Raw genomic sequence first — 22484 nt, 5'->3', positions numbered from 1 at the left:
TGGTGTAGGGAGGGAGCACTTCAAAAAGAGGAGAGACGTTCAAGACCAAGTGAAATGGGAGAACACGTGGTAGGAAGAGAATGCTAAAAAAAACAAAAAGGTTTGTATAAATGTGAATGTTCTCCTGCAGAAGCTAAACATCCCAACTAATAAATGAGGCTGTCATGCCATTCTAATGTCCACAGCAACATTCGTCTGAGTAGCGAGCGAGTATTTAAGCCAATTACAAGCAAGCAGCAGCATATAAGTGGTGTTGGTATTTTCTTTCTCATTAAGTCACAGTTAGAAGCTCTCCCTGCCATTTTTTGCGCTGTAAACAGTTCAATGATCACCAAAAGGAGCAAATTTCGGTTAAGGTCATTTACAGAATGATCTGGGAAACTCACACTTATCTTAAAATTGACAAATATCAGATAATTTTAACCTTCCACATCTTGAAATAAGAAATGGATGGAACTATGTACCAATTGTACATAGGACCATCTTAAATGGTAAATATATGTCCTATATCTCATGGCCGCAATGTCCACAGTCAAGCACCTGATTGCTATGTTCCCACTGGACAAACATTGGAGATCCAAGAAAAAAAATGAGACTTACACACAATGTGTGTTCTGGAAATGATGAGAGAAAATGTGTCGGATTAGAAGTGGGAAATAAGGGTAGATGGAAAAGCAGGGCAAGACAGAAGGAGTTGCCCCCAAGGCTCTCTTCCATTTTGCCCTGATGATGGCGGCATATTTCCCTTGTGTTGTGGCCATCATCAAAATTTCTCTCACACATACACACACACACAATTTCTCATACAGTCTCACAACTGCCGAAACAGGAGGCCATAGTGTGAACTATCATAATCACCTTGCTAGCTTCACAGCATAATTGGCCAAGTTGTTTTTTTGAATTAAAAATATAATCAGTCTGCATTATAAAGATTCTCAGAAAATGTCCACTTGTGAAAAGTGTCCGTATATTCTTTCTAATTAAAAGTATTTCAATGTTCTATGTGCATTTCAGTGCCACAATTATTTCTCATAGGAAGAATTCAGCTGTCAGCCTTTATATAAAAAAATATTTCATGTCGAGAGGATAAAATGAAGTAGTAGCAAAGTAAAAGAAATGAACGCGTGACTGTAACCAACTGCTGTTCCGTCATTTCACATCGGTTCTCACCATTTCTCCTTTGAAAAGTCCCCTAGCTACAAAGCCTTCATCTAAAATAGATATAAAAGCATTTACGCCCTTCGAAGCTACCTTCAAGTTTTTCAGACACTTGCTGCTAGACGAGAAAAAGTGAACACGTACTGTAGGTGTTCAAATGACAGAAAAATGCCATTGCATTTCCAGAATATGAATTCTGATGCCTGCTACACAATAGTTGCATTCGAAGATATAGCCAAGACTATTATGACATTATTCTCTCTCTCTTTTTTGCCCCATTTTCCACGAAGACTGGCTCCTTGAAGCCGGTCATCGTCAGTCAAATGTACTGTACGAAGTTCCACTGCAATTATTTTAACTCCTCATGCACACCTTTGCTTTCAAACGATTCAAATTCATTGTGAACACGGTGCGACAAAGGTAGCATTCAGGGACACAATACTTTCTGCCATGCAGCATTAGCTATTGCAATAAAAGCCCAGGCGGTTTGTAATTATCTGCTTTTGTCTGTATTTTTCTGCCTTGCACCACAGCACAAGACAATAAGCTTTTCCCCCCTAAAACGGTGCATGGATATTACATTTTTAACCTATAGGACAAGCTCTTTATTGAAAATCTAAATGTCATCCTGCTTTGTGGAACTGTTTCATTCAAATGACAATATAGAATTGTGGGAGTTATTGTGTTTATTGAATGATCTTAATCATGTTATGTCATGTCTTTATTGGTCAGTTCCATTCTGTTAAGCAATGGCCATTTTCTCTATAGAACGTTATCTATGTATATGATATTTCCTTTGCATTGTGACTTGAGTCAATGGGACTCACCATTATTGGAGCTAATGCTTGTGTTTTCTATAGTTATTTTAGATAATTCAGGTGTAAATAAGCCTGATTTCTACTCTAACGACAATGTGAAACAAAACTACAGACCAAAATATGAAGGAAGTTTACTGAGCACTCCACATTTTCCCCACAGGCTTTCACTCACTGCAATTAGACCATTCTTTCTTTCCCAAAGATGCTTTGACAGGCCCTCAATGTTTCTCAAGGTTTGAGCCGGGCGCGTTTAGATTGACCGCTACTTGGAAATAACGTGGTCAAGGTCTTGAAGTCAAAGTACATAAGTGAAGCGAAGCACCCCTTGACCCTGCGTTGAAGATAGCGGAATCAGCTGTTAGCAAAGTGGGTCAGAGCAGCTGGCATGTTCGCATGAATATTTCATGAAAAAAGCTCCAGAGTATAGTCGCTGCGAGAGCCAGATTGATGCTAAGCAATGTTAAATATCAGCGGCATGACAACATGTTGTCGACTCTCCACTGAATAGTTTGCGTTCCCAAAAAGAGGGAGAGAGGCTTCCTCGTGGATGGATAAGCATCCATCAAATACTTTTATTTAATCCAAACGCTTGTGCTAAGGCAGCTCAGACGGGTATAGATATGCTCCAAGCAATATGATAGAATAAAATACAAAAATAAAACACATCAAATGGCAAGGTCAACTAGAAAGGCAGCCAGCTTTCGCATACATTTTGGCAAAGTAAAAATGTTCCACAGCTTTTCCCCCTTCATTTAGCAAGTAGTGAAGCTCTATTTGTTTATGGTTTTTGTTCAGTTCATCAATAATTATACTTTAATATAGCGATGACGCTGCATCAGCAATTTCTTAAGCGTCCTTCTAGGTCTGCATTGTGGGGTAAAGGTCAGTCCTATCTTCCAGTAAACAGGACTCTGTTACATGTTACGATCCCGAGCTCGCATAGACAAATTGGAGTAGCTCTCATACAAAAATGATTAAATGCAAACATATATACATAAAACAGTATTACAGTATAACGACAACTGTCTTATCCTGACATCGTTGGAGGGGCGGCACAATAACAGTCATAAAAAAGTCAGCGCAAACAACAAAACACTTGAAGGTGTCCTAATTTGTCACGGAGATTGATTGACAACAGTCGAACAATGAGAAATAGTTTTCCGTCTTCCGCAATATCCATGCTTCCATTTTCTATGGCACTTGTCCTCATTAGAGTGGCAGGTGAGCCCAAGTCTTTCCGAGATGACTTCAGGCGACAGGCAGCATGGACTGGTCACCAGCCAATTGCAAGCCTCGCAGTAAAATGTCACATTCGCATCACGCTATTTATCTACCTCAATTAATCCAACAGACAAATGTGGGAGGAATCTTAAAGAATGAAAGGAATTTGAGCCATTTTCACTCATTAAGGCAGGACGCCATATTGGAATTGTCTGCCAGACGTTGCATTCTAGCTATCATAAATATTCAAAACGGTCATTTGGGATTCGGATTGAGTTGCAGCATGTTTTGTATACAATTGAAAGACAGGTTTGGCGTGATATGTCAATATTAAAAAAGACTGGGAAGACTGAAAACGAGCATTTACTGAAAAGGGAAGCAAACCAGATGGCCATATTAAGGAGAGTGGCAAGGGACAGAATGAATAGAAGTAGGTCAGGAGGAAAGGCGGAGAAGCAGGTGCCAAGTGTATATATATATTAAAAAAAAAGACATTCAGACATAATAGGAATTGCTTGACTTCCTCTACCGGCTTTGTCGTCATGATTGTGTGTGCATGTGTTAAAATGAGTGGCAGCTCCTGTAGCCTGCAGCCCGTTACAAAGCCACAGACTTTTTGATAAACCCAAAGTGGCTTAATTGACTCCTCTAGGCAGAACAGCACTGCACTCTTTGTCAACTCTTCAAAAAGGAACAACCACAAATAAAAGGATACATTCAAGGCAAATTATATTTGAAAAAAAGTGTTATGGTGGAGTATTTTAACTCAATGAAAACAGGTCCGGTTTTTGTGGGGGTTTTTTTGACTACAGTGAAAGCTTTTCAACAAACTCTACTGTATACCGCATGATAATCTCTCACAAAAACGCGCTGCTGAGCTAATATAACACTATTTTTTAACGTGACAGGAACTGTATGCAGTACTGGAGAGGCGATTATATTAACAACAGTGAATAACGTCTCTTTAAATTCATTCAGAATTTAATCACCAGTTTAAAACTCGGTGAAAACTGACCCTTTGGACATGACTCCGAATAATTCTGTTTTACGATTTTCCTTGTGCACCCACAGGTGAGACCCGTGCAGCCCTGTCCCGCCCACAGCGCCCCCTTTCTGCCCGGACGGCTCACCACGCCCCGGTGCATATGAAAGGGTACCATGTCAGCCGTAGCATGTCCCAGCATTCCTCCGGCGGAGGTCCCTGCCACTGTCCACCCGATGACTGCGACGGCCCGGGCCGAGACTACTACCACGGTCACAATGACGCCCACTTCTACCCTACGGGTGGACCGGCGGAGTCTTTGGCCCTTGAGAGACACCACTCCCACTCCCATTCCCATTCTCACAGCCACTCGGGGGGAGGCACGTTCCCCCGTTCGCACCCCAGCCAGCATCCCCCTCTGCAGTCTTTCGACTCCTGCGAGGAATGCTTGACATCGGGTCACGGGGGCAAGATGCACCGAATCCCTCCCAACCTGATGGATCAGTTCGAAAAGCAGGTGCCCTTCCAACCCGATGGCTTCCACACGCTGCAGTACCAGCGCACCACTAGCGGGGGTGCCGAGCAGCGCAGCGAGAGCCCCTCGCGTATTCGCCACCTGGTCAACTCCGTCCAACGTCTCTTTGCCAAGTCCCATTCCTTGGAGGCTCCTTCCAAACGGGAGTACAACGGCACCAGAGGAGGCACAGACTACCGAGGAGGAGGTCACCGGAGCGCGGGGGAGGACGGCCCGGGCCACCACTCTGGCCACCAGTCCCGTTCCGCTCGTAGGAACAAGTCTCGAGAACGCAGCAAGAGCGGAGACTCCCGGCACGAGTCTGGGAGACGGCACCGTAGCAGGACAGCTGGCTGGTGGAGCTCGGACGACAACCTGGACAGCGACAGCGGCTTCATGGCCAGCGCCGGAAGGAGGGGGCACCTTGGCGGCCACGAGAGCCTGGACGCGGCCATCCAGGAGCTAACCATGAAGAGACCGAAGGAACGAGTTGCCGTACCCGGGCCCGCCGAGTGCATGGCCTGCACCACCATTGCGCTGGCCGGAAGCGAGGGAAGTGGACACCACGGTCACACGGGTCACACGGGTCACCCAGGTCACCCAGGTCACCCGGGCCACTCCCTGAAGAGGAGCACTTGGTCGGCGATGACCGTCAGTCAAGCCAGAGAGGTTTATCCCTCAAGAGGAGCAGGGGGAGGCTACGATAAAGCTCTGGTCCCCATTGAGAACAAATTAAAGGAGAGAACTCTCCACTATCTACAGGTAAGCACAAGCAATAATGTATCAAGAATCTGATTACTGGTGCAATAGTTTCTTCTGTAAAACTTGTGGATTGGGAGCGGTGATTCATAGCTACATTCTGTTTAGACATACACATTTGATTTGACATGTATGCAAACATCCGTTTTGATGGAGTACATTGACTGCCCAAGGCAATTAGAAGCCAGTAGACTTCCATCTTGATTCACTCCACAAAGCCAGCAAGCATTTCAAAGTATTGTCACATGTCCGGCAAATCTAAGTCTAACCAGAAAAAAAAAAGAACAGGAAGAAAGTGGTCTGACTGGTCGGAAAGGAATAATAACCCTGTCATATCTCAGCACGGCCGTAATCCCCCCACTTGGCACACACGCAAAACACAGCAGGCGCTATAGGTTGCAAACACATGGAAGCCGAACACCCGTTGTGTATGGAAAGTGAACATTCTCTTTAACAGAGTGCCTTATTTTCCTGTTATAGACCATTTCCTGCTGGGCCAGAGGTCCACTTAGTGAGACTATACTCTTTCCCCACATGCAAAAAAAATGCATAATGGTTTGACTTGACTTGGATGTACAATAATTAAGCTTGTTTTGTGCAACCAAAATTCTGATTGACAGCAAACCACACACAAACACACACACGTGCAGACCCAGGCTTGCTGTTTTCTGGCTGTGTTCCTGTAAAACAGTAGGTAGCCAGTCCCTGGTGTCTTGCCAACTCTCATCCTTTAGCCACAGCTGGGGGCTGCTGATACAAAGCAGGAGAGTGCGTTTAGACAAGCCTGTGAAGTCTGAAGCCAGGATGCCAAGCCTCAGAACATCTTTCTGCAGGACTTGCTTCATTTGAAGACATTTTTTTAACTTTAGACGGACTTATCCAGACTTTTTGCAAGCTATGCACTTTGCACTGGTTAGCAATTCATTGCAGGACACAAACAAATAACTATTTAAATACGTATTGACATGCAAGGGTGGTTGAAAATCATGACTGCTATTAACATACGTGTTTCTGGAATAAGAATAAGCACAGGATTTACAAATTCCAAAGAAAATATTTCATATCTATTCCATATTGAATCCTGAAATTAGGCTCTACCTAACCAAACTAGGTAAATGCCCTCATATTGCCCATTAACTCTTCTCATCTTAATTTATTCTGGCTATATAATAAATAACAGGCATGACATTATGAAGAAAAACTGACACAAAAGACAGATAAAGTATGTCAGGTACAATGACGGAAGGAATTAGGTGGCCGCCAAGATAGGAATCCAAAGTGAGGAGAGGTGATAAAGACATGGTTGCCATGGGGTCGTAAAGAGGAAAGCACAGGATGAGAAAAATCAGAGCGATAGTGGAAGACATTTTAACTGATGACCTTAAATTGGCAGCCTCTATGAATATAGTAGTCAAGCTAGTCGAGTTTGTTTTGTGTCACAATACAGATTTTGGAAGTGTTTGCTTCAATGCTTGTTATCTGTTTTTTGCGCCTTGTCATTTCTCCTCAGTTTGTTTTCTCTTAAGATTCTCATTGCTTTGCCCATCTGTTTCCCCCACCTGTTTTTTTCCATTTTTTTCCATCCTTTCTTTCCTTTGAGTCTCACTTTCTGGACCAAATGTGTCCATCCTAGCATGTGCCACACCTCCTGTCCATCCATCTTTGAATGGGTCATCCGCTCTGCTTGGCTACCTGTCTTTCTTTGTGGCTGTCAGCTTGCGACTGATGTTTCCTTTTTTTTTTTTTGTTCGCTCTCTCCTCTTTCTTACACGCCAAGTGTTTCTCCAGCTGTCAAAGTTTCTCTCTTTCTGTAAGTGGCTGTGTGGCAATCTCAATTTGTAACCTCACTTCTCTCTATTTTTTGCACTGGTTTGCTTTTTTTTGCTCTCACTAGCATTTAGTTAGATTTAAACAAAAAAAACATGACTTCCATGCTTTACTTTGTTTCAATAACTGCTTTGAAAATAGTCAATAGAGTGGACCTAATAATAATTCAATATTAGACCTCATGCAATTAAACAAGTGCAGGTAATAAGTATTACTATCCATTAATTTTAGTAATCCTGTTTCTGATCCCTGGATTATTTTGAAATTTAAGAAAAAGTTTCGTTTAGCCTCTGAAGTAGTCGTCATTTAATCATACTCTTGTGCCTATAAATATATTCTCATTGGACAATGCACTTTCCCTATCGAAGCACTCCAGTGATTGCAAATGGACAGTTCTATTATTAAAAAGACATTTCACCTCTCATCAGAGCAGCCTTCGTCATTCAAGGTTGTCATTGGCTAAAAAAGCTCAACCACAATCAGTGATTCATCCATTTCAATGGCCTCATTAATATTTTTCTCAAGTGGTTTAACATTGCTCATAATCACTGAACAGTGACACACATGCCCAAAAAAATGTAAAAACAGACCAAAAAACTAACATTATAAAAAAGTAAAAAGTACACAAAACTTACACAAAACACACTTTTAACCCCCCTGGTAATCTACTACAGTCCGAACATTTTATACTTCAAAATTTGAGTGCGATCATAACGCATGTACTTGTGCATCCTACGTGTGATGTGTTTGTTTGAACAGCATGTCTACTCTGTGTATTCCTGTTTGGCCAGGATGACAAACAAAAAACAAAACAAAAAAAGGCACAAACATGTTTTTACTGTGATAACAGAGAAGTAGTATTGCCTTGTTTTCCATTTAACCTGTGCCTAACCCATAATAACATTCTCACGCTGCCTTGCTTCGTGTCAACAAGCTTGTACTCGACTCACAACTACGCCTCAGTTGGTCGCCGTATTGTTGATCTTGTCTCAGGTTCCTTCGGAGGACTGGGGGGGCGGATACGGCGGCGGCGGCACGGACAGCGGAGGTGAGATTCCCTGCCGCCGCATGCGCAGTGGCAGTTATATCAAGGCCATGGGCGATGACGACAGCGCCGATTCAGACAGCAGCCCCAAAGCCTCCCCCAAGTCCACCCTGATTGCTCAGAGGGACGCCTTCCGACGATCCATCAGCATGGATCAAAGGTCAAACTCTACAAATGCACTGTTTAGCATAATCCTGACACAGCATATTTCTATTGGTTTAGTCTGTATTGGTGGCTCGCCGTAGGGTTTGCCTCGTTTGTACGCTGTTGTGGCATTTTTCCTGACATTTCGTTAGATTCGGGTGTAAATCATACTGATAATGAGATGCCGTCAGAAACAGTCGAAAAGTCAGAAGCTTGCGTATACGACTGCAGTTCCTGTTTTAAAACTAGAGCCGGGACATTAAGCTTTGCCAATTAAGGCTCACGATCACGATTATTTTCCAATATTTACAATAAATAATAAAGTTATCCAATCCAATTCAATATATTTAATGTATATATTTTTTGTAATTAACCCAAAAATTAAAAATACATAAAAAATAAATTAATGCTTTATTTATTACCTATTTGTTTATGTCTAAAATGTTTTTTTGCTGTCTGTATTCTCACCCTCTTGCTACTGTGACAGTGAAATTTTCCGAATACAGGATGAATAAAATAATCCTATCTAATTGAATCTAATAAAATCTTATCCTGAATCTATTACTAATACACAGCATCTTGATTCCTTTCAGGTATTCATGTAAGCAGTGTACAGACTCCTACACTAACAGCCGAACAACACCCAAGTCGCACAGCCGCTCACGTAATTACACTCGCTCGCTGACCAGTTCGCAGGTAACCACCACGTCGTGTTCCAAATGGGGGCCTTCCCTTGAAAACACTGACTTAATCGTATCTCTGCATCAGTTAGGAGACACGCTGGACCGACAGTTTGAGGCCGTGTGCGAGACCATGTTTGGGGAGGTGGAGTCCCAAGCGGTGGAGGCCCTGGATCTCCCGGGAGTGTTCCGCACGCGTAGCCATAGCTATGTCCGTGCCATCCAGGCCGGCTGTTCCCAGGATGACGACTGCCTGTCTGTATTCTCCATGTCGGGCCCCCAGGGAAGCGTCAAGGCAGGAGCTGGTGAGTTTGTGTGCATGTTTCTTTCACAGTGGGGACTGTGTCAATGTGGGTCGACTCATGATTGGGCAGCAATGGGAACCTTCTTGCTAGTTTTCTTCATTTTTATTTGACTGTTACTCTTTGTTCCACTACATAAAGGGCTGAAAATACGTTGGTGATTGTTGTTTAAGAACATTTGGGAATTCAGGTATTCCAGGCATGGAATAGGGCTTTTGATTAGGAACAAATGGCATCATTACAGTGATATTGTGCATAGTTTGCTGACGTACTTTGATTGGCAAGCCCAAATATCCCAAACTAAGAGAAGCAAATCTGACGGCCCCTGTGTGATGTCAAGAGTCATCTTACTCATGTGATAAACAGCAGCCCTTTTTGCTAAGAATGATAGTGGAGTGCATCTGTTCAACAAAGCTGTTAAAGCACAGGAGAAATCCATGTAGGGAAGAAAAATGTTGGCTCGCTTATGGGAAGAATCAAACCTTGGATAATATAGAAATGCACCAACAAATGTATTGAGAATGCTACATACTACTAGTTTTCTTCTTCGCATCTTTTAACGCCTTATGAATACAATTCTGTTTCCTCCCTTCTCTTACTAGTCTGTCCCTTTTGTAAGTATCCTTCCCTGCTTCCAAAGACACACCCTTTCTCTCAACCCAAATATGCCTCTCTTTTCCCCTCCTCCTGTTTTTCTGACACTTCAGTCTTTCCTTATCGCAAAGGTGCGCCTCCCCCACTCCCACCTCGCATGTCCAAGTCTTCGCTGTCTGTCCGAGCCCAGAGCAGCACAGAGTCCACCCAGGACGCCTACTACCAGAGCAGCCATGGACGCTCTAGAATGCACAGCAACTCTGTGGACCTGGGTTGTTCTGAAATACCTTCGGGACGTTCTTCTAGAATCGGATACTACACTGCTGCGGGCTCTGGGCGTTCCCGGCAGCACAGTAACTCGGCGGAGAGCCTCGACGGGGGGATGAGGGGATCCAGGGAGGTGGTACCCTACGGAGGAGGTCCGGGAGTCGGCGTGCGAGCCAAACACAGCAGCTCAGCCGACAGTTTGCTGGAAGGGCCGCCGAGACCGGCTCGGGAGAGAGACGCTCGTGTTGTGGGGAGTCTTGGGAAGTCAGTTTCCCTGCCGCAAAACAGCATTGTTCTGAGTAAAGCTGGAGGGCCGGAGGACAGTTGCGGGAGGAAATGGAGGCCGTCCATTGCCGTGCAGGTGAGGGGGCAACCATGCCGTCTATGTATAAGCCTATTGCAAGAAAGATGTGGCAAAGTCTTACGAATCGAGACGCACAACCGCACTTTGTTTGACACCAGACTAATCAATTAGCAAAAGTGTCATTTATCAGTTGCTAACTCTATTTAATTACTGTAAACACGACAGTATAGTTCTGAATTCATTGACCTCTGACAACATTTAGAGAAACGCTCTGTAGCTTTCTTGCCGAGAGAGAATTGAGATGAGTGATTAGATCGGCGTCTGGTCTGGCAGCTGTGTTTGTCATTCCCCAGATCGGAGTTTACTTATGATGCAAAGCCAGCGCCCGTTTCTTTTTTGGCTGACTCCTATTCGACCTTTTCGGGAACACATCTTATATGAGTAAAACTTCACGGGGTCTTCCTCTGTGTCCTGCCTTGATCAAACTATGTGAAATAGCTCTGATTATGGCAGCAATTGAGCTTAATGTCTTGTATTCCAGGTGGACAGCTCAGAGACTCTGTCAGATTCAGATCCAGATGGCAAAGCTCTAACAGAAGTCCATTCAATTGGAGTGCAGGTGGAAGATGACAAAAGGTAACGTCAAAATATTCCCCACTTTACTGATTGCTTATGCCGAGATGCTGACATTTACCAAAAAGGGGGAATTTAAAACACCCTCTAGAATCCACCACTGCATATCGAGCTTCATCGCATAATAATGCATCATTTATAAATGCCTTCATTTTTAAGTCAAGATACCCAACAGTGCAGAGCACCTTTGACTGATTTCACCAAAAGATTCTATTTAACATTTCATCAGACATCACAGCTTGAGATCCAAAAGAGATGCTTTTTTTTTCAAAACATTAGCGTGCCGTCTTTCACATTGGCATATAAACACGAGAATTTAAGCACCCTGTACTTGACCTTGACTTGTCACATGAACTGGACAACGAGACCGAGGTGTAAATGTTCATGAATAGGTCCAATAATGTGTCATATGTCATATGATTCAACACAACTTCCTCACTAGTGAGTGACTCGTATTGACAAGAGTGGCAGCTTGATGCTCGGTGCTAAAATCCTCCAGAAGGCATAAGATGATATCTGAGAGGCTTTTCGTGCCATGGCACCGTGTAACCGGATGACTTTTGGGCCCCACTGTGACTTCCCCATGTCACAGACGGGCCCGTTTCAAGCGCTCAAACAGCGTGACGGCCAGCGTGCAGGCCGACCTGGACCCCGAGGGCTTCCCGGGACTGGCCGTTGCCGTGCCAACGCAGGATAAGAGTCTCCAGTTTGGCTGCTCCTTCCAGAGGCACTCGTCGGAACCAGAATCAGCCGGCCAGTACACGGAATGCCACCGTACCGTGCATACGCAGGGGCAGTGGGCCTATCGGGAGGTACGTGGGCGGCCATTTATACATTCTTTAACGTCAGCGTTTCCTAGATCGGATAGGTGTATCCCACTACGTTGCTCCAGAGGGTAAGTAGATGGATTTATTGCTACGGTCATCATTCCAGGACTTAATTCAGAGCGGTTACACGACTGAGGCTTGTTCTGGAGATCCGAGATCACACCACCATCCGCATCTTCCCCCGCGTTCGCACTCTCCGCTACCCCTTTCATCTGAGCGGGCATGGGCGGGGACGCCTTCTTTGGAGGGTCCCCGGAGCTTGCCTGACTCGGGCAGAGCCTCCCCCTGCATGAGGGATGGAGAATTCTTCTTGCGCCTCTTGCAAACTGAAGTGGAAAGGATGGAGGGTTGGTGCCAGAACATGGAGAGGGAGGCGGAAGAAAATGAACTCCCGGAGGAGAGTGAGTTTGGAAAGGGGGCGAATGTCATTTTGAGATGATTGCATTGAACAAGATTAGTCTTCAACCTCTGCTTTTTAAATGTCTAATCCGCTTCAGTTCTAGAGCTGATTCGTAGTGCAGTCGGCAGCGCCCAGATACTCATGTCTCAGAAGGTTCAGCAGTTCTTTCGTCTTTGCCAACAAAACATGGTGAGTTGACGTCATGACATTACTGGTCGAGTCTTATTCTCATCATCAATTCCTCTTCTGGATCCATCAAAAGTCTGTCCTTGTCCTTGTGTTTGAATGGGGCTAGCGGCAAATGAGCTAATCATCCGACATGTGTCTTTTACTCCCCAGGACCCGTCTGGGTACCCTCAGCCCACTTCTCAGGACCTAGCAGGCTTGTGGGACCTCCTTCAACTCAACATCGAAGACATCCGAGTGAAATTTCAAGATCTCCAGCGCCTCAAAGACTCTGGCTGGAAGGTCCCCTCAGAAAAGAAGGTGAGCCAAACAAGCCAGGTTTGCCTTCAACACTTTCCCACAGCCAAGATGGCCATGTACAGAAGAGTAGCGCAAGTGTCCTCAAAGCAGTCCCGTGTTGCCAAAATGCAAAACGCCAATGAGAACTGAACTGACTTCCAAACTAATCTGTTCTGCAGTCCACGGCATTCTCACTAACCAGTGTCTCTCTCTTGTCCTCTGTTTTTCTTTCTTTTCTTGTCTCTGACCATTCGTGTTCTGACTCAATTGTTTGGTTGTTTTTCCCAACGCCAATGCACACGCCACCCCACAACCGTCCATCTGAATCTCACTCGACACAACCTCATGCACCCATTGTCATCTTCTTCAATGTCCACGACGGGCTGTAGGAGGACAAGAATCTCCCTCCTCCCTTACCAAAGAAGCCAGCGGGCGGGGTGAGTGGCAGCCTCCGGGCCGATAGCGTCGGGGACGGAGGCGGCGGAGGTGGTGGAGGCGGGACGGGGGGCCTGTTGGTGCCTCGCGTAGGGGGACACACACTACCCATCAGGGACAAATCCCTGGACCTAGTGGAACGTCAGAGGACAGAAGCTAGGAGGAGACTACTCCAGACCAAGCGAACCGCCTCCTTCAGGCAGAACTCGGCCACGGAGAGCGCAGACAGTATCGAAATCTACATTCCCGAAGCCCAGACACGACTCTGAAATCTACTCGGCCAACCGTCTACAGTCGTTCGCAGCTCCGGATTGGGAGCGGGTCGATACCGACGCCTCTACAAAATCCTGTTAGGCTATCGAGCATTTCCATTGATGCGCTCATCAAATCAGTTCTAAAGCAGTTACAGCCATTTGTGTGTCTTGAAAACTGCACATGCCAATGACAGAGGCCTAAAAAAAACAAAATAGCGTGTAGCTCGCAGGGATAAAATGATCGCCTTTTTTCCAACATTAGGTTTTGTATTCATTCATTTATTTATTGATAGTTTGCCGAGGACGAACGAGAAGAAACGCCACACTTTGGCTAACGGTGAAACCAGTTTTAGTAGCATGCCTGGTCATGTGAACTTGTACACCAACCACTTTAAAAAAAATAAAGGGCTTAACAGGCACAAATTCTCCATGACAATGACACCCTAAGACGGAAGCGCTTTACAGCCGTCGGGTTTATCGGTTCCCAACAAAATCTATTCAAACCCTTCACCAAAACTGCCAGTGTGGATCATGAGGGACGTCTTTAAAAAAATATCTGACGTCTAAAAGCGTCCTGTACTTTCTTAGCCGCGGATCATAAAAAAAACGAAGCACTTTAAGTTTGTTTTTGATTATTTCTATTTTTCTAGCATAGATCGTAATGGCGCAAAGAGAGATTTGAATTAAGTTGCAATGGGACCAGATGGATCAAAAACTCCTACCACATGACATTCTAAGAAATTACACTCGGTCTATCATAAAACTGATGTGACAAATGTGGTTTTACGTTATCTACGAGGTCCCCCGATGTTGTTCTCGTAATTTGTCGCTGACAAATGCGTTTTTATTTGAATTTGCAGTTGCTATTTTGTCCTGAGTGTGCATAGTAAACACACTTGCCCAATGGAACCATGGCAGAGTAGCATCAGAGAGCATCACAGGCCAAAAAAAATACTTATTTGATTGGGATGGGGGGGTTATTTCACTCTGAAACTATAGCGCCACCACGTGGTCAAGCCAGAATCAAATAGTTTGGAGTCCATGCTTTCGCTTCCTATTAAAATAAGCGAATATTTACTTGATTGACTGCTAAAACTGTCATATTCTATCTAAAACAAGAAGATTCCATGCTTGAGAAATAGTTTCTTAAAAAAGAGAAGTGCAATGATAAAAAGTATCTGCTTGGGTCGCTATGGTAACCACAAGTTTTGTTTTGTGTATGATCTTAAGTGTTTTATGACTTGACAAAGTGCAGCAGTGTAGCATGATTTTAATTATTGTGTTGATCACGAGAACGAGCAGGATCACATTTTTCATTTTAATATTTTGTATGAATGTTTTGTACTACGCTGAAGAGATGTGAAGAAACCCAATGAAATTCAGCTACTATTAGCATGATTATTATTATTATTATTTTTGTCCCTCTTAATATCTTGAATGGAACCTGGCAAATATTTTAACGGGAGATGTATATTTTATAATATAATCTACATTTCTAGATAAATAGATAAATTATTAGTGTACAAAAGAAAGCCTATATCAAAAATGTGAAATACCACTGTATTATTATTATGATAATATAGTCTAGTGTGAAGTGTGGCATATGTGGACATAGCACATGTAAAAAATGGAAAAAATAGGAATTATATTAGTGCTGAGTCAGGTTCACAGGGTAACCAAAAAAAAAAATGGGAGTTGCCAAGTCCAATCCTCTACCGCTTTTACATATTTGAATATATCCATCTTTCCTTAGCTTTTCTCCTGTATTTCCACTCTAGAACCAATGACACGTGCCTAACCAGCGATGTAAGGAGCTTACTGTTCAAGTTTACAGTATACAAAACATGTACATAGAAAACTTAAGAAATGGTATTTAAAAAGAAAAAATTTCAGGCCCCTTTCACAGTTTTTTCCCTTGGCGCTGCATGCTTTGAGAGAGATTAGCCATCTGACAAGAGAGATACTTTTGTAGCTTTAAAATCTTTGTACAGAGATCCTTAAGAGACAAAAAAAATGATGGCAATGGACAACTAATTGTTGTAAGGAAAGCGTTCTGTTTTGGAATCCATGTCAAACTGGACAATGGCTGAGGCTCATCAAACAAAGCACAAAGACCTGCTTTTTCTACTCTTAACTCCACTGTGAAGGACCCTGATTGGTCAATCCATCACAAAGGATTAAACAAATACTTCTCCACCGTAGCAACTTTCCCTTCACTGAACCTATCGTGTTGCAATTTTTCGATGTTTCCCACCACCCATACAACCATACAACTGCAAGGACCTTCGCTGAGAGTATCAACAGTTCAGAGCAATCACCAGACTTGACTACAACGCCAGAAAATCCAAACTGTCACCAGTGCTGATGAGCGATAAAAAAAAAAAAAACCTACATTCAGAGCCACGCTTGAGTACCTCAGCCTTTGTAAACCAGGCCTCTGTCCTCAGGGGGATTCTCTTGACAACAACAACACATCACCCAAAAATAGCCAGGACACACAAAAATACAGTGCTTTTTTTGGAAATACTAATTATTACAGACCATTTTCTGGGACTGGAGAGCACCAGTCACGGAAAGAACTCAAACGGTGCATCATGTTTTGTTTTTGTTTTTTGAAAGAGGGGATTCGAACTGCAGATTTGGGTTTTAGGTAGACATTTCTAAGAAGCTGTTCTAATGGTATTCCTACAAATCTTTTTTTATATTGTACTTGTATATTCCTAATAGACAGTTGTACATTTAATTTGATTATAGTTTTATTTCCCACTTTGTGTTCATAAAATGTTCTTTCATTTGTATTAAAGTTTGAACAATAACAATGTACGTTAGACAAAATAGTGATTGATGGTTACCATAATAATTTATAGTTCCTAAATAATGGATTCCAACCAAGAACTGTGTACCTTTTGGGGACTTTAAGTTTCTTTTTATGGTTCTAATCACATTAGACAAGTATCCTTGAGCAAAAAACCCACATCACTCCTGATGATACGTTATTAGTAGGCCTTGGTGAAGGTTTCAAAAGCAATATACAAGTACAAATCCACTTAATATACATAAAGAAAATTGGATATTTCCAGGAACATTCCCATTAACCATCAGAGCAGCAAAATTGATGTGTACCTGAAACTCCAATGTGCCTTTTTAAGCACTTAGCTGTACAATATTTGACTGGTGTATCAACACTGTAATACTGTTAGAAAATGGATGATAAACTGAGCTATTATTGTAATATCACAACAACAACAACAACAACAAAATCCTGCCACTCTTTTGTTTACAAAAAAATGTAAATACATTTGCCGACAAACATTGCTCAACTCAATATAAGACATATATTGTTACTGCAATATGATTATTAGTTGAAGTCATTGTTCTAAACTTATTATATATAGCAAGGGATGAGTTTTGTGTACAATAAATAGCTTAACGTGGTAGGACATGTCTTAAAAGTGCTGCTAGAATGGCCAACAAAAAGGGAGATGAACTCTGGGAAGATATTTTTCTCTCAAAAATGGACACGATTACAAAAGAAAGCGTAGTCAAAACGTTATATTTATGTACTGTTTGTTGACTTTTGAATTTCCATCTAAAAGTTGTGAAATTCAGAGATAGCATTACAGGACTTCACTCTCAGTCATCCACTAGAAAATGTAGCAAAAAGCTCAAATGTTCTCAACTCATCTGTCATTTCGTCTAAAAAGAAACCAACAGGTTAAACACACTGAGCTTTTTTTTTTTTTGTCTTTTCTGTGCCAAGACGGCATCGTGTACATATTTTTTTGTTGTTGTCGTTTTAAAGAGAAATGACAGAAGCGTAAAGCAATACCATTGAGATGTAAATGTCCCATAACTCTAAAAAAAAATGGAGTTTCACATGATGCATGCATGAGAAATACGACGGCAAACTGGAAGAATTAAGAGGTTGGAATCATACCCAAGTGGTTCCATTTGTTATGTCGTAGATCTCATTGTGTACATATCAATTTGTATTCTTAGTTTTATGGCTCTGGATGTGTCCAAAGAGCACGTCTAAAAGCCCAGAGAGATGGCACACTGTGACGTGGTTTAACCCCTCTACACAGAATGTAACACGGTCTTTATTGTCAAAACATTTTCTAAAGGCTAACATTATTATTATTAATATGATGATTACTATAAAGCTATTTTAGCCAGTTAAACAACTACTACTTTGTCTTCATTTGTTCTCACGGCTTCCAAGAAATGATCCTAAAGTGCAAAGACATTGATGGGGAAATATTTTTTATTGAAAATTTTTCAAAAAAAAAAACAGTACAAAGTAAAGATTACACTTTATGTATTTTGTATTAGGGTGAAACAAGAAAGTCCGAAATTACAGGGAACCTTCATTTAAGTAGATTTGCAACACACTAAATGTTCAGGACCTTTTTTGTAAGATTTTTACAGTCACTTAACACCATCTAGTTTGAGAGTCCAAGCTTGTCCTTCAGTGTAGGAGAGCTCAGGTAAAACAATTGCAAGGCCGATATTTTGCTTGATTGGAGACCAATTTAAAGCCTTTGGTTCTCCCAACAATGTTACCTATAGAGTCAATCATTTTGGACATTTTAATAAGGCGAATTTAGTTAGCATCCTCTCAGTTAAGAGTCAAACTTCAATGCATTTTCTACTATTTTCAATTGGAGGAGTCTTAACATATTTTGCAAACTAATATTTGAATTAAAAAAATATTGAATAATCTCTTTACCGTGGTTTTTGCAGATGTTTTAGGCTCCAAAAGTTGCACAATTGGCTTGGAGGGTTTAGTTGTCATGATGGCATAAATACTCTCTCCTTTAAATGTATACCTAAAACAAATAATAATAATTCAACAGCTGCATTTTTATATTCTATGTCACTTCTACAGCAAAAAATATTAGAAAAGGACTAGACATAGCAAAAGTTATTTTAACTATTTAACGATTTACGATGGTGCATATGCTTTTTTAACTATGGCATGTTTACCAATAAGGGATCCGTTTTTGAGGCAATACTATTGGTTGTTTACTCTGCTACCTACCATACTGATACAGTAGTGTTTTCCATCTGGACTCTCCAAGGTTTGGAGGAATAAATGCCCTCCCCATTGACATCCAGCCAAGCACCGACTCCCCGCAATCGCTCCTCAAACACGGCTGGGATCATTCCGTCGGGAGTCGGGCCTATATTTAGGAGGTAGTTCCCTCCTAGTGCTACAGTTTGAACTAAATCCTAAAAAAAGGAATATATTTGAAAAAAGAGAGGACTTGGGGTTTTTTAGCCTAAATTCAATGACCAATATGAGTGTTTTTAGCTGGCGTTTTGTTTACTGAAAATGTTAGCAGCTGCAAAAACTCTAATAATTATACTCTTAGAATACATAAAAGGTTTCAATATTGATTACAAATTGACAAATGCATGTCTTACAAAGGTTCAAATATGGAGCATAATAAATACTAGCTTGAATTAAGCACTCCAATTACATCAAAAATTAAATATACATCTTCAAATTATAACAGACTATTTACTGAACAAATCTAAACATCTATTATATCTTAAAATGACTTGTTACAACTCACCTCCGAGCACGTATCAGCGTGGCAAACTTTCAGTTGAAAATTTCAAAATGTGTCGTCTCTGGTCTCCAAAATGGTCAACAAATTCCATTCCTCTTCTTTAAAATGCGATTTTCTTCGGGCCGTTCCCAAAATCGGAGCCTCACTACTGCCATTGCTTAATCCCCGTTCACCGAGATTGGCAGATATCACACGCAGACTGACTAACTAGACCTAAACTAAACTATTGTCATGCGTTGTGATCATAAAGCGGACGGAATACAACCTTTTCAAAAAAGTATCAATGTTTTGTCATCTTTAACTCATCCCAGACATGTTTTTATATAAAATATTCCTCCTGAAAACATTTAACCTTATCAAAAACCACACTGACCTCAATGATGGCCGGAAGGTCCATCAAGTCCATCAACTTCATGTTCCTACGATAGCCCCAAGACTTCATATCCACAGACGTACATTTCTCCCACTTATGCGTGGGGAGTTGACCTGGTGTATACTTGTCCTCACAGTTATAATAACCTCCATGTTTACATGCGCAGCCAGCGCCCCATCTGTCATTGGTTACCACAGTATCCTAAAAAAACATGTTTTTGTTCAATTTCACCCCAAAAAACGACAAATTGTTGTTTAAAAATGAAACAAACCTTAACAGGACTGTCATTGTACAACCAGGCAAGGAACTGGGTGGAGTTCCAGTATGAATCTGGTGCCTCCCAGTCTCCATCAGACCAGATTAGTTCAGGTCGGTACCTGTAAAGAGGATAATCAAAATGACGAAACCATATAGTCCGACACATCGCATTCATTTTTTAGGTATGTGTGACAGGGGGGCGAAATATAAAAGTACTACAAGTTAGCGCTTACCTTACAACCATGTTATATAGTTCTGGTAATAGTTTTTTAAGCACAAAGTTCTGTGTTTTGAATCCATTTTGTTTGTCCATCAGGTAAAGAGGGTGGAACCACTCGTAAAGTGAGTTGTAGAGTCCGAAATGAAGCGATCTAAACGTGGAAATATAACCCGTCATCAAAAGGGAAATTGCAAATGCGGAGATGTTTATAAGAATTATTATTTTTAAAACAAACCGCTTCCGTACTGCATCGGCCAAATCGCCGACAAGATCTCTGTGAGGACCAATATCCACTGAATTCCAGTTCCAGGAGTTGGGAGATTCCCAGTTGGTGAAACCTTCGTGATGTTTGGCTGTAAACACGACATACCTGGAATAACCCAAAAAATATACAACACTATGAATACAATGGAGCAAATGTGGACTGCAGTTTTATAAAGAACATCAAGTGATGCAAATATCATCTAAAAATGTGGGTTGAAGTTTATTTTTAAGATGTATCCATGCCTCCCTGGAGATTAAAATGAATAAATAGTAGTTTGAGTACTCACCTTGCTCCAGATGAGTTAAAAATATCGGCCCAATCCTCTGGGTTGAAGAACTGAGCACGAAACTGGGATGCAAATTCCGGATAACTGAACCCAGGCGGGTAGTTTTGATTCATGAAATCTACACATTTGGGATCAGGGGGGTTCTGGCCTTGCCAGTGCCACCAGAACCACTCGCTTCCAAATCCGGGCACGGAAAACACCCCCCAATGGATAAAGATGCCCACCTTTGCCTCATCGTACCATGAGGGCAGCGGACGGGTGTCTAAACTCGCCCAGTCGGCAGTGTAGCGAGATTCGGACGCCGATGAGACAATTAAAAGGCAAAATGTTACAAAAAGCATGGTTACACGAGTCCAGTTGAATTGTTTGCTAAATTTCCAGCATGGTAATTCTTTGGGAATTGTCAACTACAAGCACCTGGGATGTCATTTAGAATCACGTGGTCTCTGTCATGTGATTAGTCATGTGACCTGCACATAACTTGAAGTGCCTATATGTGCTATTTTATCATCCAGATTGATTGCTGGGTTTATTTGGGGTTTTTATTGATCAAAATGTTTGAAGGTCTGGCTAAATTGAGTGTTTGGTCAATCATATTTGGTTTGTTGTAACAGAGATCAACGCCCCTCCTTCAATATGGCCACCGTCATACTGTTCACGAGCTATTTCATTGAATATTTATCAAATCACATTTTGTTCTCCATGAGATTCATATCAATTTATTGAGTTATATTGAAAGCATGCCCACTTAGAGGTGGGAAATAGTCAAAATCAGGGCCCTAATGAACATGATCCCATCCCCTGGAACATCTCATTAGAACTAACAGGAGCGCCATCTTGAGGCCAACAACCCTGACTTTTACTACTCGATTCTGCTCCACTGTTGTTGTTGTTATTCAGCACCACATCAGTCCCTGCTTTATCCTTTTGAGTCGAACCCCCTAAAACCGAGGATCCTTTCCAGGTTCGGGTCGCCACATCCCGCCGGGAAGTCTTCCAGGTGTAGCCCAAGCGTTTCAAGACACGTTGAGTAGTTTTGATGGAAATAGGTCTCTTGGCTGTGCAATTGTACAAGCGCTGGATCTCGGTGATGGACGCGTGGTTGTTCTCCTCCACCACTCGCTCCATTTGCTTCTCTCCCAGCTCGTCAACGAAACGTTTCCTGCCACCACCCCGCTCGCTTCGGGTCTTCTTTTTGGCGCACCACTCCCTGTAAACCCGGGACACGGCAGTCTTGGAGAATCCGAGCTGGCTGACGGTCTCCGAGATGCTCCGACCGGCGCTCCGGACCCCGACGATTAAGCCACGCTCAAACTCGGTCAAGTCCCGTGACTTTCCCATGTGTCAGTGTACGGATCTTCCGCCAATTCCACTTCTTCTCCAACGTTTTGCTTCTTTTGTTTGAGAAGTATAAGACGAGCTGTCACTTTATTGGCCTCAAGTGAACCCCAACTAAAACGCCTTCTTCCACAGTGTAGCTATGGTACACTAAGTACACTCGTGTGCCACTACGTCAGATATTGGTACTACAGACGGACATAGCTTTTGTATTAGTTAGCGATAGTATTTATGTATTTTGCCATTTGGTCTGTTCTGTCTTCCTAAAGGTTTAAAAACACTGGTTTTATCAAATGTATATATCTTTGAAAAGAAGAAATATATGGCTGCATTTTGGTGCTGGAGTGAGCATGAAAATGGTTTCACTTAGCCAATTCAATGTCCAGAGTTGATATTAACAAATCCTGCTGTCGTGTTATTTAAAAAAAAAACCTAATGTGCAACGAGTTATGATGTGAGCAGTGGTAATAGCTGAATAAAGACACATTGGAATTAACATGATTTTAAAATACATCTTTTTTACAAGGACAATAACATTA

At 42.2% G+C, this 22484-nt stretch overlaps 2 protein-coding genes across 3 annotated transcripts in view; one reads left to right on the top strand and one right to left on the bottom strand.

Moving 5' to 3' along the window:
• dlgap3 (discs, large (Drosophila) homolog-associated protein 3) overlaps positions 1–17816 on the top strand; it is a 59084-nt gene extending 41268 nt beyond the window's left edge. For both annotated transcript variants that reach the window (XM_077742955.1, XM_077742956.1), the window contains 11 exons: positions 4269–5455; positions 8273–8484; positions 9062–9164; positions 9237–9453; positions 10158–10672; positions 11157–11251; positions 11841–12060; positions 12182–12476; positions 12573–12664; positions 12815–12961; positions 13330–17816. In XM_077742955.1, coding sequence (XP_077599081.1) covers positions 4343–5455; positions 8273–8484; positions 9062–9164; positions 9237–9453; positions 10158–10672; positions 11157–11251; positions 11841–12060; positions 12182–12476; positions 12573–12664; positions 12815–12961; positions 13330–13644 — 3324 coding nt within the window. In that variant the 5' untranslated portion in view covers positions 4269–4342 and the 3' untranslated portion in view covers positions 13645–17816. The remainder of the gene's footprint in view (positions 1–4268; positions 5456–8272; positions 8485–9061; positions 9165–9236; positions 9454–10157; positions 10673–11156; positions 11252–11840; positions 12061–12181; positions 12477–12572; positions 12665–12814; positions 12962–13329) is intronic.
• A 120-nt stretch (positions 17817–17936) lies between these two features.
• LOC144214518 (tissue alpha-L-fucosidase-like) lies at positions 17937–21061 on the bottom strand. Its single transcript, XM_077742957.1, has 8 exons — positions 20608–21061; positions 20292–20426; positions 20070–20207; positions 19850–19955; positions 19579–19779; positions 18671–18861; positions 18359–18458; positions 17937–18192 (listed from the first exon to the last, which is right to left on the bottom strand). The coding sequence occupies exons 1-8, from the start codon at positions 20946–20948 to the stop codon at positions 18058–18060; spliced, it is 1347 nt and encodes a 448-aa protein (XP_077599083.1). The 5' UTR covers positions 20949–21061; the 3' UTR covers positions 17937–18057.
• Between the last annotated feature and the right edge of the window lie 1423 nt (positions 21062–22484).

Source organism: Stigmatopora nigra, chromosome 21 (assembly GCF_051989575.1).
Source record: "Stigmatopora nigra isolate UIUO_SnigA chromosome 21, RoL_Snig_1.1, whole genome shotgun sequence".
Classification (NCBI taxonomy): domain Eukaryota; kingdom Metazoa; phylum Chordata; class Actinopteri; order Syngnathiformes; family Syngnathidae; genus Stigmatopora; species Stigmatopora nigra.
The sequence above is the reverse complement of the archived record's forward strand: the minus strand, read 5'-3'. Positions and strand labels throughout refer to the sequence as shown.

Excerpts from the sequence above, each read along its gene's own strand:
- LOC144214518 (XM_077742957.1), bottom strand. The coding sequence starts at position 20,948 with ATGCTTTTTGTAACATTTTGCCTTTTAATTGTCTCATCGGCGTCCGAA. Across the intron at positions 20,427-20,607 it reads TTTAACTCATCTGGAGCAAG|GTATGTCGTGTTTACAGCCA; the intron begins GTGAGTACTCAA and ends GGGTTATTCCAG. Across the intron at positions 18,193-18,358 it reads AAACATCTGCAAAAACCACG|GTAACATTGTTGGGAGAACC; the intron begins GTAAAGAGATTA and ends TTGACTCTATAG.